The following is a 16,465-nucleotide window of genomic DNA, read 5'->3' on the forward strand; positions in this document are numbered from 1 at the left end:
GATTTTCAACATGTTGAAAATTTTCGGCGACCTGCGACGACCTATGACATGTGCCGGCAGTCACCGAAAAAGTTGCGTAAGTGGGACAGGCCTATTAGGATTCTTCTGGTTATACAATTGCTTTTAGTTCCATAGGAGAGAAGCTGATATATCAGGAGCACTGTAAATTGAGCCATTTGAAGAGGGCAGCGGTAGGAGAAAAGTATGCTTGACCTGTGAGATATAGAATACAATAATTGCTAGAAATCTGAAATAAGAATATTCAGATCATCAGGTAGCATCTGAAAGACAAAAATTGAGTAGATTAGATATGTACATGGTATGTACAGATAACCAGATAACACTTGCTATAATGGACCATGTGGGGGGAATAATGTTTGTTATTGCTGATTGCCCACTTTGACCAAGTAAGAGGTTTGCTCCAACCACCCAGCAGTTTGTGAATTGACAAGTTGTTTTCAAACACAATTTGAGGAAGTAAGGTGGGTTATTGGGTGTTTTTTTTTATAGAATACATAAATTGTACAAAGTTTTTGGGAAGGTTCCACTTGACAGGTTTGTCCAAAAATAAAAATCCATGAGATACAAGGTGAACGGCAAATGCGATTTAAAATGGCATGCAATAAAGCATAGTGTTTGATAGTTTGGGAGATTGGTAGGTTGTTGCCTGCCATGTTCTATAGAATGAAGAATGTATGATAAAGAAACTTGTGGGTAATTCTGAGATTGTTCAGCATGTCCATGAGGATTCTCTTGCATTTCTGCAGATGTACTATAGAAAGTATTCTTTGCTCTTGTCTGCCTGAACCTGCAGACAGTAATAATAATAATGGATGGGATTTATATAGCGCCTTTCTAATACTCAAGGCGCTTTACATCGCATTATTCATTCACTCCTCAGTCACACTCGGTGGTGGTAAGCTACTTCTGTAGCCACAGCTGCCCTGGGGCAGACTGACGGAAGCGTGGCTGCCAATCTGTGCCTATGGCCCCTCCGACCACCACCAATCACTCACACACATTCACACACAGGCAAAGGTGGGTGAAGTGTCTTGCCCAAGGACACAACGACAGTATGCACTCCAAGCGGGATTCGAACCGGCTACCTTCCGGTAGTAGTGAGCACAATCCAGTCTGCCACAAGCTGGTCACTTCCATCCATCCACTCTCATGATGTGTTGCATCAGGAAGGCTGGAGGTATCAACAAGGATGCCTGTCACCCCGGCAATTCACTTTTTTCTCTTATACTTCAGGGATAAGATACAGGAACTTGAAAGCTCAAACTAAAAGACTTAAAAACAACTATCGATGGCTATCAGACTCCTGAACCAATCACCTCTTTCAAACCCCTTTCCCAGAGATGCTGCCCTGTACTCTTATTTTTAACTATACCTCATTTGGTTATTCCATTATTGCCCCTTTTTCGTACAACAACCTTTGCACCATTCTGCATTCATTGTTGTATTTATTATTTATGATTACTATGTATACTGTTTACTCCGAGTTTCATGCAAACAAGGAATTTCACTGAACCCTGATAAATGATAAATTAATCCGAATCTGAAAAAATGACAGGAAGATTGGGTTGGTTTCTTTGGAATAAACAATAAAGGGAGATTTCATCCAGGGTTATAAGTTTATGATGAATCTTGATTAAACAAGAGAGAAGAGCCTACGTTTCATATAGGTGTTAGAGATCACTGATAAAGATTTGTTAGGATTAGGGGGAAGGTGAAGGAATTTTCACCCCAAGAATGGTTTCAAACTCACTGCCTGAATGGGGTGCGGAGGCCTTGATTGCATATTTAAAAATTACTTATTTGTGAAATTGGAAAGCTGTAAACCTACTGCAGGAAGGGACTGAGCATTACTTTTCAGCTGACAATGGGCCACTTTTAAGGGCATGAGCATTCAATGATTTTAGGGTTTTAATTTTCCTGTGTGTGTTTTCTCTTCCTGATTTGGATTTTGACATCCTTCCCAAGTAGTACTGATTTCTAGGGGAAGGGATTTAATAATTACACTCATAATAATAAGCTAAGATGCCAATTAATTAGCCTCTACTCGTGTTACTATGCTCAATTATAGAGTTATACAGCACGGAAATGGGTCTTTCGGTTGAACTCGTCCATGCTGACCAACATGCCCATCTAAGCTAGTCCCATTTGCCTGCGTTGGGCTCATATCTTTCTCAACCTTTCCTATCCTTGCACCTGTTCAAATGTCTTTCAAATGTAATTTTTGTATCTGCTCCAACCACATCTTTTGGCAGCTCATTCCATATATGTACCACCCTGTATGAAATGGTTGCCCTTCGGGTTCCTATTAAATCTTTCTCCTCGAATCTTAAAGTCTTGATTCCCCGACTCTGGGAAAGAGATTGTGTGCATTCACCCTTTGTTTGCACCTCATGATTTTGCACACTTCAGTAAGATCACCTCTCAGTCTCCTGTGCTCCAAAGAATAAAATCTGATCATGCCCGACCTCTTGCTCTAACTCAGTCCCTTGAGTCCTGGCAATATCCTCATAAATCTTTTTTGCATTCTTTCCAGTCTAATGGCATATTTCCTATAGTATAAGATTAAAAACAACACAATGCTCCAAATGTAGCCACACCAATGCCCTGTACAATTATACTGGTATCATGTCATGTTTTCCATAGTTTGCCACAGATGGTTTAAATATTTGGATTATTTTTAAGTTTAAATAAATTACATTCAACGAGCTATTCTTTATTGTGATATTCAATAGAGAAATGTAAATAATACTCTTTGAAGTAACCTTTGTGCAGAGATTGATGCAATGGTAAGACTTGACTGCAATAAAAAATCTGACTATCTTTGGACATAGGACTCTTTTTCAGATGTAATTAGCTAGTGCTTTATTCCATTTTAGGGGACTAGTTAAACATGTTTTGTCTTGATAATCTCATGGGGATGAATCCTTAAATGGAGCATGTTCAGTGAGCTAAATTGCCTCCCATTTTTATTTTAAAATATTGATCTATTTCTCTTGTGCCAATTCTATATCCAATAAAAGTAATTCTGTTTTAAATTAATCAGAATGCATTAGAATTTAATAAATAATAATTTTGCATAATATATTATACAGATACTTAATACCTTAGTTCATTTGTCATCTATTTTAAGTTTTATACTGTTTCCTTTAACATACTTTCCCAAATTGTTGCATGAGTATTTTCACAAAGTATTACTGCACAAAATAATTTCCTGGCTCTTGATTTTACCTTATAAATTACGTAAGATGGTAACTGAATAGAATCCAAAAGTGAAGTATAATTAAATAAATTATTAATGCCTGTTGCTGCACACATTTGTCCTAAATTCAAAAATACATTATTAAATCCCGAAAGGACTGTTGACAAAATTAGTGAGCTAATTTTGACCATTCAAATTTCATTGTGAAGCCTAAAGATATCGTGGCTGTCTGATCCGTATTCAAATGTTTAAACATGTCACCACAGGAGCAGTTCATTGTTTTGTGTTCTATGATCAATCCCAATTTTGTGTTGTAAGGATCGAAATACATTTAGAAATGAAATGAATCTTCATTGCTTTCCTTCAACTCTTGCAGTTGACTATAACACCAAAGAACAGAAAATAAAATGGTAATAGATTCTGAACATATTTTGTGGCATAGTTTGTTTGTTTTTGCCACTATGGGGCAATGTAGCTTCCCATCAAACATTGACATTTCTTGCACTTCCATAATGCGCTAATTAATGCTGTGGTATGTTTTTAAGGATGATGGTATCCAGTCGTTTTTTTATCATCCTATTAATCCTACGTGAAAATGTAAACTAATTATTAGGGGTCATTGGTCAAAGCTATGCTAATTCTAAACAATAACTGGAAATGTATGATTTTTTAGCATAAGGTACAGGATAACAATTAAAAGTGTAAACCTACATTAAACATTTTTGTATGATTAGGAAGATGTTGTAGCTAAAATGTGCTTGTACAGCTAATTCACTTTTAATAATTGAGTTTGAGACCCTAGTGCCCCAAAGATGCTACAATGTTTGTTAACTTAAGTATTAAATGCTCCATCTACATGGAAAACAAAAAACAAAAATGTTTAGAACTGCAGAAAATAAGATTTTATTTGGAGGACAGTGGAATAAATTGAATAAAGCATCAAACTATTAGAAATGTCCATGCTATGATCTACAAAGAAAATCAAAATCAAAAATGTTTAAGGCTGCAATAAATAAGAATATTTGGAGGACAGGGAATGTGGTCTTATAAACTTTTGATTCAACTGAATATAGTCACATTTCTGAAAGCAGAAATCTGATGTATTTAGAAACTGAAGTTATATTGTTGTTCAAACCCAAAGCTTCAATAAGTAATGCTAATTAATACATAATAATAGAATATCAACATAATTTAATACTATGAATTGTTCATTTTGATAGGGTCATGAAAAATGTGCCTTGTTCATCCTTGAGAAAATAGATGGTGCAGGTCTTATTAACGCAACAAATAATGCACTGCAAACGTAAGTAGTAATTGTTGGTCATGAAATGTAATCTTTTTAAATGGTTTTAAATGATTTAGGTTATATGATTTATAAAATTGCATTTTGGTAAGAAATTGAAGATTTTCAGATTGCAGAAAAAAATCAAAACAACATGAATAATCTGTTTAAGAAGGAACTGCAGATGCTGGAAAATCGAAGGTAGACAAAAATGCTGGAGAAACTCAGCGGGTGAGGCAGCAATATGCCACTCATGCCGCTGGGTTGTAAGCTCTGTAGGGAATGGATTGGCAACATTTCTGGTTGGATATCTTCTTCAGATTGATTACATTAGAGGAGGGGGAGCTGGAAAAGTGGTGGGCATAGGACAAAGCCTAGCAATCGAGTGGTGGGTACTAGTTAGAAGGCATTTGATTGGCAAATGGGTGAACAAAGACTAGTGATGAAAAGGAGACAAAAGGGTGTGGGATAAGGAGAGAAGAGGTGAAATGTAAATTAAATGCTTACCACTGTATCTAAAGCAGAAAAAACATGACCGACTTTTAGCAGCAAACATTACAATGACAGTTTCCTGTGTGCCAAGGAGCTACGGTGCTGAAAGTGCGAATTGAATCTCTTACACAACAGAATTTAAACAATGATTCTGCTTTGTGCATAAAAATATGAAAATTAAATAATAGCCTTCAAAGCATAAACCTAGGCCAATTTGCTCACATATAATTTGTATATCAAATTAACTGGTTTTCCATAAAACTAGAGGTTGTACATAGAATGGATTACGGTATGACATAGTTGGCACCTAAAATTAGGTACCACTGTATTGTTTTGTACTGTATTAACTTCTAATAAAATAAACAAAAACAACAAAAAAAAACAAAAAAAACAATTAACTGGTTTTCCTGAGCAAATGCATTAATGACCGAGACTAGTCCTTGATTTTGCTGGTGGCCTTGCCGAGGCAGCATGAAGTGCAGATATGGAGTCAATGGAAGGGAGGCTGGTTTGTATGATGGTCTGGGCTACATCCACAACTCACTGTAATTTCATGCAGTTTTGGATTGAACTGTTGGTTGGATGGATGTGATGCATCCTGATGAGATGCTTTCTACAGCGTATCTTTAGAAGTTGATGAGGGTGTTGGGGACATGCCGAACCTCCTAAGCCTTTTTTAAGGATGTAGACACGTTGGTGTGCTTTCTTGGCCATTGTTTTGATGCTGCTGGTCCAGGACAAATTGATGGTGATATTTATTCCAAGGAACTTGCAGCTTTGGTCATCTCTATTTTGGTGCTATCAACATAGACTGGGTGGGCGTACTGCTTGGAAATTTAATTTGGAAGTTTGAAGTTTAATTTACAACATTTGAATTCAATTTCAAAGAATGTAGAAATAAAAGTAATTGTTGAATCTTGACAAAAACCCAACTGATTCACCAGTGCCCTTTAGTCTTTTGCTTCATCACCCACCACATGTTCTGGGCCATTCAAAGAATGTGGCTCAGTCAGTTGCAAATAGGCATTGACTTGAATGCAATGAAGGCACAACATGCACAGTCAAGACTCCTTAGCTTTTCTCACCAATATAAGAAGACCGCAAAAAGGAATGGAAAAGGTTCTGTTTTTGGTTTTTAATTCAGTTTCCAACATCTGCAATATTTTGCCTTAAGATATGTGGATCAGTTCCGAGATTGAAAGAGCTACTGCATGGACATAATTAGTAACGGTCTGATAAGTTCTTACTCATAAAATAGACCCATCACTTTTTGTGCCAACTCCGACAAAACAATTATTCCACATCAGAACAGAGTCACCAGAGGTCGGACATAGTGATGCACAGTCAAGGGAAATGAACTCGTAAGTCCTCAACAATGACACTGGAACAGTGATGCAAATAAACTGATTATTGCTTTCTGTCTGCCAAACTCCCCAGCTGATGAATTAGTATAACATTAACCATAGTTTGAGAAAGCATCATGTCTGGCAAGGGCACAAAATATACTCTTGTGCAATCACAATGACAATCGCCAGAGTACCACCAGAAAGGATTTGGCAGACCTATGAAAAATAACTGCCAATCTGAATTTATGAAGTGGATTTAAAATCTAACTGGGGTAATACAGCAGTGCAACTGGTAGAAATCTGCCACTCAGGTTTGATCCTGACTCCCTATCTATGTGGAGTTTGCATGTTTTCATATTCAGAAAATCCAATCCAATGGTTGGCACCATAAGAGATTGCGATTGCCAAATATCAATAATCCCAACCCCAGGATATACCACAGGAGTGTCTCCGAGCCATGTGCAATGTCTAGCCAACTTCCTTCATCAATTACCTCTCATTGATTAGATTAGAATTGGAAATTACGCCATCCCATAGTGGGATAGATCTCGAACCATGACGAGACAGAGTACTGGAAGGGGATAGAGAGTTTAGAACACAGTGTCATACATATCCTCCCCCTCAACATCAGCAAGACAAAAGTGCTAGTTATTGACTACAGAGAGCAAGATGGTGTATATAGTGTTCAAAAGGGAACTGCAGATGCTGGAATATCGAAGGTACACAAAATTTCTGGGGAAACTCAGCGGGTGCAGCAGCATCTATGGAGCGAAGGAAATAGGCGACGTTTCGGGCCGAAACCCTTCTTCAGACTCGGTGTATATGGTGGTGTATATACCCTGGTCAGCATCAATGGGGTTTAAGTGGAGACCGTTGAGAGCTTCATCTTCAGCATAACATCAACAATTTGTCCTGCTCCAACCACATTTATCTAAAATATATCTACTCATCCTCACCTATTAATTTAATTTGTCCTCATCCTCTTGAAGCTTCTCTGCATCCACTTCACAACTCCCACTACGACCAGATTTGTATGATTAAACATGGATGTATAACACTTCATCTTTTCATCAAAATCATCGATTGATATGGGTTATGAAAGCTCAGGTCCCAGAACTAACCTTAGAGACATTGCACTAGTTACAGCCTCCCACCGCGAAAATTCCTGCTGTCTGTTTTCTATCTGGTCATCCGTCCTTAATCTTCCCTTGCATATTACCTCAAATCACATGTGTAGTAATTACACTTAACTTTTCATGTCGTACCTTATTGAAACCGTATGGAAGTCCAAATATATCAGAATCATTGAATTACCTGAATCTATTCTGTTTCTGACAATGTTAACAAATTTGTCAATATAATATCCCTTCCATAAATACCTGTTGAATCTGTCCAATCATATTATTATGATTGTGTCTTGTTGCCATTTTCTTTATTACAGATTTGATCAGCTTCCTGCCAATTGATACCAAACTAAGTGGATTGTAATATTTCATTTGCTTTTGCCTCTGTTTCTTAAATTGCAGGGTTACATTTGCTAATTTCCAGTCTATAGGAAGTGTTCTAGAATCTGGAATGTTTGAAGATACAACTAGTGTATCCAAGACCTCTGGAGCCATTTCATCATCAATTTGGATCATTGGATCAGGTCATCGGTCCCTGGGTGTTAATCAGTTTTCAGTCCCAATTAATTTCACCAATAATATTTTTTTCTCTCACTGATAAGGTCTTTAAGTTCCAAGATGAACAGCAGAAAATTGCTTGCCGTGGCCTGTTAAGTCCTCTGAGCCCCTTATTTGTCTCTTGGACAATAAAGTGACCGTGTATAAATTTATTGACAGTCACTTATTAGAACAGAATTGGAAGATCTTATTGTCCTAAGAATAATTGGGATAAGGAATAGAGGGGAAATGGATCATCTTTTATCACCAAAAGGATTTTTGGTCTGGTACTGTTTCCCTGAAAGTGTGAGAGAGGTGAGAAAGATACTCATCAATCTTTTATTTAAAGTCCTGAAAAAGTGCTGATTAAGTTAGCAGAGCAGGTTTTAGTATTCCTATTTAGGAATGATTTGAAATTCATGAACAATCTTTCGGTCTCCCCAAACTTGGGATGTGCTACTCTTATCAAGAGGTTTATTTGCCAGACTAATAGTTGTGCTACTGGCATGGTATTACTTCTTAGCGACTTACTTTTCTTTATGATTAGCTATTTTTAATGTATTCTTTCAGACCACTTCACATAGCTGCAAAGAATGGACTTAAAAATGTGGTGCATGATTTACTAAGCAAAGGGGCAAATGTTCTTGCTGTGGATGAAAATGGTAAGTATATTTATCTTCTTACTAATTTCGCTGCTCTTGATTAATTCACTCTCTACCAAAAGTAACACGCACTAGCACCATGACACTTCTAAAATTTTAACTGAATCCCCTCATAATTTTGGCATGGATTAAACAAAGTAAATAGATTTATTAAAAGTGAAGTTTGAGTTTGCTGTGTTACCTCCCTTCCTTTTGATTTTGATCAAGACTTTATATACTAACCATTCCCTTGTCTGCTTTTGTGCCCAGGTCATACCCCAGCCCTGGCTTGTGCTCCTAACAAAGATGTGGCTGACTGTCTGGCACTCATTTTGGCTACCATGATGCCTTTTTCTCCTCCCAGCACAATGACGTCCTTCAGCATCAGTCTAATAAAAAATGACTGTTTGAACACACCTCTATCCTATGATTCCCCTAATACGGGTAGCAATATTAATTCTCTTAATAAGGAGTTGTATAACAATGTGGGGAAAATGGATAGGTGTCAGGAAGATGATGATGAAAATGATTCGGACTCTGAGACTTTCTGAATTGTTTTAGCAACCTTACATGGAAAAAAGCCTAACACTTGGCTTGTTACTCAGTTGAAGGATTACAGATTGAGCAATCAACCACTGCATACTTTTTTTAAAAAAGCACTTAATAATAAAAAGGCACTTTTCTTACAGGTTTTAGGAAATGGAATCTTAAAGTATTGATTCATAAAGTGGATTGTTGAATAGGGCAAGTGATTTGCTATTGCTCAAATTTGCCAGATATTTGGCATTGCCTCGGAGACATTTTATGCAAAGTAGTGATTCTTGGGCACCAAAAAAATGCTGCATGCAATAACTGTAGAAATTCATGGGGATCTGTCACAGGATGCCGTATGTTCATTGCCAGATCACTTGCCCTATGAATAGGATTTAAATTTTTTTTCCAAATCAGCACAAACATGCATTTGCACTTCAGTAAAAACTTGCGGTTATAGAGTTGTTAGGGATTAACTATACACCTGAGCCGTTAACTACTGATAAACAATGAATGAACTTTTCCAGACTGCAGTGTAAAGTATTCATAAATTCCAATAGGACTTGATGACATCTTTTTACTTCAAATTTACCAGCAAGTTTAGACTAGTGTTCAAATAGCAGATTGTGGTATTTTGTACATTTTTATATAGCCTCAAAGGCTGCCTTTAAAGAATGCACAGCAATTTTGTTGAAATCTACCCACCTGTAGGATGAAGAGAAAGTAACTGCCATAAAGAACAGTTGTGATAACGTCTGCTTCATCTGCCAAAGCTTATGTGTTAAATGGAGCCATTCTCTCACCTGTGACAGGACCGCAACAGGTTAAATGACAATTTTTTAAATGTCTGGCAAGCCATGCCAAATGGACCAAATCTGCCACTGATTGAGACTGTTGCTGTCTTTGTTCTAAGATTACAGACTTTTAAAAAACTCATCTACTTCAACAGCTACATTGAAGTAGCCCGTTTCAGTAAAAATGCAGTATTGAAATGCAAATAAAATATATTTCACTTGGGTCAATTCACAAGTTGTTGGATTAGAAATAAGCAAGATAAACTTTTAGAATTATTTGCAAATATTCACTATTGTGTATTCAATGCAACCTCGCTATTTTAACTAAAAGCACTGAAAAGATTTCAAGAAACCTTAATATCTTATAATGGTCATTCAGTTATAACCGTTACAAGCAGTTAAATTCCAGAATAGAGACCTCTGATATGAAATTGCTTTTAAGCAATAAATATCTTAACACAGTAAAGCACTGAAAATGAAGGAAAAAGGCCAAACCCAATGGGTTTATGTAAAGAAAATGCTGTTTGTTAACCAATTTTAATAAAAGTTGAAAGCTGCAAAATAATTTACAAACTATATGGTTGCTTTTTCCCCCACTCAAATGAAATTGACTGGTCTTTTCTTTGTACTGTTTTTTTGTTTGTCTTATTTAGTAAATCATTGGAATGCAAAATTAGAACATTTATAATGTAAATTTGAGCAATTATTCATGTACTTTAAAACTTTTTATAGTTTTTAATATAAGCCTAGAAACAAGAACGGTAAAGTAAATACTGGAACTTAGATATCCGTAGTATTGTGATTGGCAATCCTTGTAGCAAATGTTTCATTTTATTTTTCTTAAGTTCGAATACTATTTTGGTTTTCTTGCATTATAAAATAGTTAGTGCCTTTCTGCCCGTGTGTATTTTCCAGATAGTTTCCAAGTATCTTAACGTCTTGTAGAATCTTGCTAATTGAGTAATATCCAAGCAATAATGTTAATTTAGATTTCAAAATTAACGATGAATGTAAAAATTTTTTAAAGGTCCAAAAGCATTTGAATGAGGAATGGTTTGTTCATAAAACCATCAAATGGACCTTTTTTTTTGCAGTGTTGTACAAGTTTTAAAAGTGATGTCTTGATTCAAAGACATAGTTCATCACAAATTGGTATTTGGAAAAGGGCATTTATAATTTAGACAATCTGACGGTGCGTATTTTAAAACCATAGAAAAAAATTACCTGTGGAAGCTTGTAACATCTATAAGATGTTTAATTTTATAAGATGTTTAAAAAAAAAGCCTATAACATCTATTTGGTAATCTTGTCTACTTTTATGCTTTAGCATGTGCAATATGTCTTGTTACAGTACAGTATGGTATCATGATACAGTGACAGTGTTATGTTTTATGCGGTGAATATGATACAATTTAGTGAAAATGAAAATGTTTGTTGGAAGCAGTAGTCTATTGAAATGTTATGTATTTGGTTATATTTCTACAGTTAAGTATGAGGTATAAAGCTTAAGACATTTTTGGCATCAAGACTGTCAACGTATAAGAAGGAAACCCAAAACGATCTAAATCCAGCCTGTACCTTAAGCACACTTTACTATTTGACTTTTGTGAACTACTGAATGCTTGTGATGTATAGAAATACCGAGCTGCAAACTACTTTTTAAAAAAAAGCATTCAGTTGCTGTATATTTTAATGAAAATAAAGGGTACAGATGCTGATGCAGCAGTTTGATTTCCATTGTTTTTCTTTAAATACTTCCTGGCAACTCCTTAATTCTAGCTTAAAATGTTTAGTAGGTGCAGAGGTTGTGGGGAACTGATTGGTGGTCACTCTTGTGCTGCTGTATTTTGTTTGAAAGGGCTAATGTTGGTTAAAAAGGTAGTTTTTCCAAAGTTATGTATTTCAGGCTAATGTGGAATCAATCTATGGAGTAAAAAAGATTCCAGTCCTGTCAGCTTATTTCATGGTAAGAAAGAAGGAGAGCGGCAGGATGGGACAGATGGAATAAAACATCTTTATAGTTTTTTTGGCCCTGACAGATTAAGAGTGTGCCTCCAGGGGCCTCGTGTGTGATCTGGCCACTCACTACTCTCAAAAATGGCAGTCACCTTCCTGACTGCCATACCATTGAACTGCATAGTACACCTGTGGTATGGTGTCTATGAATCATGGGTGCTTGAATAGGTGGCCAACCAGATCACGTCATCAGTCAAAATATATATGTTTTAATTACTACTGAGTTCACCATGTTGACCTTTTGTGGTTCCTTTGAGCTTTGTTTAAATCGTAATTGTTCACCTGTGAGCTTCAATGTTGGTAAATTGTCTATTCTTTGGAGAGCATCAGATAATATTCATACATTGGAGACATTGCAGTTAGTGTTGAAACAAAGGATTCAGAAGTCAGCAACAATTACCTCTGCTTTAATAAACATTGAATATAACAATACAGGTTGAACACAGATTTTTTGGCAACTGATGGTCTCCAACCATCCCGTGATCCGGAAAAAACGTTGAGGGCCCAGTTGAAATTCCTTGAGTGGCCACAGATGGCATTGCGAGTGCTGCACGCTCTTTAGGGCCATGTCCCTTTGTTGTGAAAGAGTTGTTTGTTTACATCTACAGTTGTTGGTGATCCCTCAGTTTTGTGTGATTCTTTATATTCTTTGCGTACATTTACTCCTAGCTATGGCTTCTAAGCAAGGTCCAAGTGACAGTCAAGGTGTTAAGCATAAGCACAAGTTCATATCGATACTAGAGAAGGTAGAACTGTTGAGACAGCTCGACAATGGTGTTTCCGTGCAGAAACTGTGATGCTTATGGTGTTTGTTCATCAATTGTCTATGATATAGAGAAGAGACAAAATAATGAGTTTCTTTGCAGACGGTGAATCCAAGAAGCAAATGATCAATAGAAAGACTATGAAAGATGGTAAGAGTACGAAGCATGATTGAATGATGAATGAATTGGTTCGACAAAGTCGGAGTGATCGAGTGGACATGTCAGTTCATTTATTAATAGAACAGGCTAAGTTGTTCCATAGGGTTCTTAAATTAGAACATGAGTGTGACTATACTGAAGGATAGCTTCAATGGTTTAAGAAACGTCATGGAATTGCCTTGCGTAATGTGTGTGGTGAAAAGCTGTCTGCAGATCACGAAGTGCAGCGTGTGTGGACGAGTTTGCTAGGCTTGTAGCTGTACAATGCAGATTAAACTACATTATATTGGTGATTCACATCGCGAAGGGCATTAACAACAAAGGACGAAGGGCCCACAGGATTCAAACAATCTAAGGATAGAGCTACCATTCTAGGGTACTCAAACGCAGCAGGCATACACAACTGTAAGTCACTGGTGATAGGAAAAAGTAAATGCCCGAAAGCCTTGAAAGGCATTAAAATTTACCCTGTAATATACTGTGCAAATAAAAATGGCCGGATGACCACCCATCACCTTAGAATGGTTTGAAAGGTTTTTGCGTCTGAAGCCCAAGCACACTGCACATCTGTAGGACTATCAGAAGATTGCAACATTCTTCTTATTGACAACTGTTCAGCTCACCCTAGAGCTGACCTCCTGTGCAAGAGTGTTCTTACGGTGTACTTACCACCAAACTGCACATCCCTTATCCAACTCCAAGACAAAGCAATACTATGCTCTATGAAGGCGAGGTATCGCTCACTTCATGAAACAAAGTGGTAAATGCTGGCAAGCCTGTAGAAACATTCATTAAAGAGTTTAACGCAAAGGCGTGCTTTGGTTCATTGCTAGTGTTTGGAAGAAGATACAAGCATCAACAATAAAGAAATGCTGGAATATATGTGCCTGCCTTGATATTTGATGATTCACCTGATGAAAATGTCGATGATTACTTCACAGGGTTTAATGTGTCTAAAGAGAAAGAAGTTGAGTTGCTTGAGTATGCAAAAAAGTTGTACGGCTACCAATAGTATAGCAAGTAAGCTTGACGAAGAAAGTCTGGCCGAGTGGATGAATGTTGACAAAGAGACACCTGTTGTTCATCACTGTAATGACTCTGAGATTATTCCGTAGATCTTGTTCTGAATCCTGATAAGAACAATGACAGTGATGAAGACAAGACAGATGTAGCTGAAAGACCTACTATGGACAAGTTGATTGATTTCACGGGTGAATTAATCAATAGGCTAGAGTGACATACCTTCATGACGGAGCAACAGCTGATAATTCTTCCTTTGCTGTATGAAAAATGACACGGAAAGATCAAAGCACATAAAACTGCTTGGATGAAATGTTTAAAAACAGCCATGCAAAATATGTCAGAGCAATAGACCTTCAACCTTCAACTTCTGATTGACTCCCATAAAATTCTAAAAGTTGCCACTTTAGAAGTGATACTACTGCAATGTTTTCTGTTCAAATAAACCTGTTTCATTTATACCTGTGCTAATGTTTCTCATTAATTTCATTCATATTCAGTTTACATTTTATATTTGTTTTATTTAAGTTTCTGGCACTTCTTTGTTTTTTAGAGACACGGGAGGAGTGTCATGAGTGGACCAGGGGCATATTGTCGTTTCATTATCACGTGACCTTTGTTGGTCCAGAAAAACAGATAATCTAGAAAGGCTCTGGAACCAAGGGTGCCAGAAAATCGGTGTTCAATCTGTATTACATTAATTGACAATAAATTAATATGGAGTGTGGTCAGAGAGGAGGAGCGAGGGGCAGGGTAGGACAGAGGGAAATCTAATTGAAGCTGTTCAGAATTCTAATCTTTGTTTTCTTATGAAAAATTAAGAGAGAACATTTAAAATTTTAGATTATTTTTGTTGGGGGTGACAGCATTTATTGCCCTTCCTCAAGTTGCAGCAAACTGCCACCATGAAGTGCACTACTCCATATGGGGAAGGGAGTTTCACCAGCACTGATGTACAGTAATAATAGTATTTTCTTTAGTGAGAATAGTGTACAACGATATATATATATATATATATATATATGGGAGCTGCTGTTGAAGAAGCCTTGGGTGTTTTTTTACTGTATATTTTGTGAATTATAACACAGCAACCATGATGCTAGTGAAAGAGTGACAGTAAATGTCAGTAAATCAATCTTAATCCAGCAGGTTTTGAAGTTGCTTGAGCTACACTATCCAGGCAGTTAGAGATTATTTCTATCATATTACTAATGTGTCAAAAATGGTGGCAAATCTTCAGGGAAACAGGAGGTGAAGTCTTTGCTGCAGGAAACATAATCTTTGACAAGCTTTTGTAATCATAGAATATGATTGGTCCAGTTAATCTCCAGGTTCCCAGTAACCCCCGACTGCAAATGTTACTTGCCTTTCATTAGACTCTGTTAAATATTATTCGGTTGTGGCTACATGTAGGCATGGATTACTTCATTATCTGACGAACAAATCATCAGCAAACATTGAACATGATGGTGGCACGGAAGGAAGATCCTGAAGACTATTAGGTCTGAAAAGAGGAGACGTTATTGACTGCAAGCATTAATTCTGTTTTTCTCTCCACAGTTACTGGACAGTCCTGGCTTTGTGCTGCATCAGTTCTCTGAGGGAAAGAAGTGTCAGCCAGATTCAGTGGGAAAACTGGAGAGACTGAAAACAATATAACCTGCAGCAGCCAAGTGCTGTATGCAGAGGGGCTGCATAAAACCATTAGTTCCACCTGAAGGCAAAATTGACAGAAGTTTATCAGGGAGGTGTCAGGAGCAGCATTCCTTGCAGTACAGACTAGGTTGGAAGAAATATCATGATCTTATAATACTGTCAAGGTGAATCCTCAAAACACAAATAACACCTTATCACCTTCTCATTCTCTAACATTGCTGTTGTAATCGATGTCTACCTTCTGGTCCTTCGCTTAATGATTCATGAGAATTTATCTTGGGTTCTCTGTTGCCACTTCTGTAGCTTTGTTTTCTACAATAAAACTACTTTAAGCGAATTTTGGGAATCATGACCAGATGCATCATCCCTCCCAAATTTCAAATATTTAGAATAATTGCCTTTGCCCAACTTTAACTTGAATTTAAATGTTGTTAAACTCAAAAATATGTTTTATGTTCATCTACAAATGATAAAGACATGTCCACAACATAACATTTACTGGATGAGTGTCCTTTTCAATATTGCTATCTTTCTAGGTTTGATTAATTGAAAGTCACAGCATGGAACAGGCATTTCAGTCCGCAGAGTGGCATTTCAGTCCACAGATGCCAACCATTGATCACCAGTTCACACTAGTTCTATGTTATCCCACTTTTGCATCCACTCCATGCACACTAGGGGCAATTTACAGAGGTCAATTAATCTGCAAACCTGCATGTCTTTGGGATGTGGGAGGAAATCAGAGCATCTGAAGGAAACCCATGCAGTCGCAGGGAGAATGAGCAAACTCCACACAGTCAGCACCAGAGATCAAGATCGAATCCGGACCTCCGACACTGAGGCAGCTCTACCAGCTGTGCCATTGATTCTGCGACCTCATCAT

The 16,465-nt window shown here is 37.1% G+C and overlaps 1 protein-coding gene across 11 annotated transcripts in view; it reads left to right on the plus strand.

Annotated features, from left to right (window-relative positions):
* The window catches only part of ankrd44 (ankyrin repeat domain 44), a 152,243-nt gene extending 136,309 nt beyond the window's left edge, over positions 1 to 15,934 (plus strand). For 8 of the 11 annotated variants that reach the window (XM_033023722.1, XM_033023713.1, XM_033023715.1 and 5 more), the window contains 3 exons: positions 4,441 to 4,523; positions 8,572 to 8,663; positions 8,913 to 11,689. In XM_033023722.1, coding sequence (XP_032879613.1) covers positions 4,441 to 4,523; positions 8,572 to 8,663; positions 8,913 to 9,193 — 456 coding nt within the window. In that variant the 3' untranslated portion in view covers positions 9,194 to 11,689. Of the gene's footprint in view, positions 1 to 4,440; positions 4,524 to 8,571; positions 8,664 to 8,912; positions 11,690 to 15,486 lie in introns of those variants that run through there. The other 3 variants (XM_033023716.1, XM_033023720.1, XM_033023723.1) reach the window with 3 other exon arrangements.
* The last annotated feature ends 531 nt before the right edge of the window (positions 15,935 to 16,465 follow it).

The sequence above is a fragment of the Amblyraja radiata genome, chromosome 7, assembly GCF_010909765.2.
Source record: "Amblyraja radiata isolate CabotCenter1 chromosome 7, sAmbRad1.1.pri, whole genome shotgun sequence".
NCBI lineage: Eukaryota > Metazoa > Chordata > Chondrichthyes > Rajiformes > Rajidae > Amblyraja > Amblyraja radiata.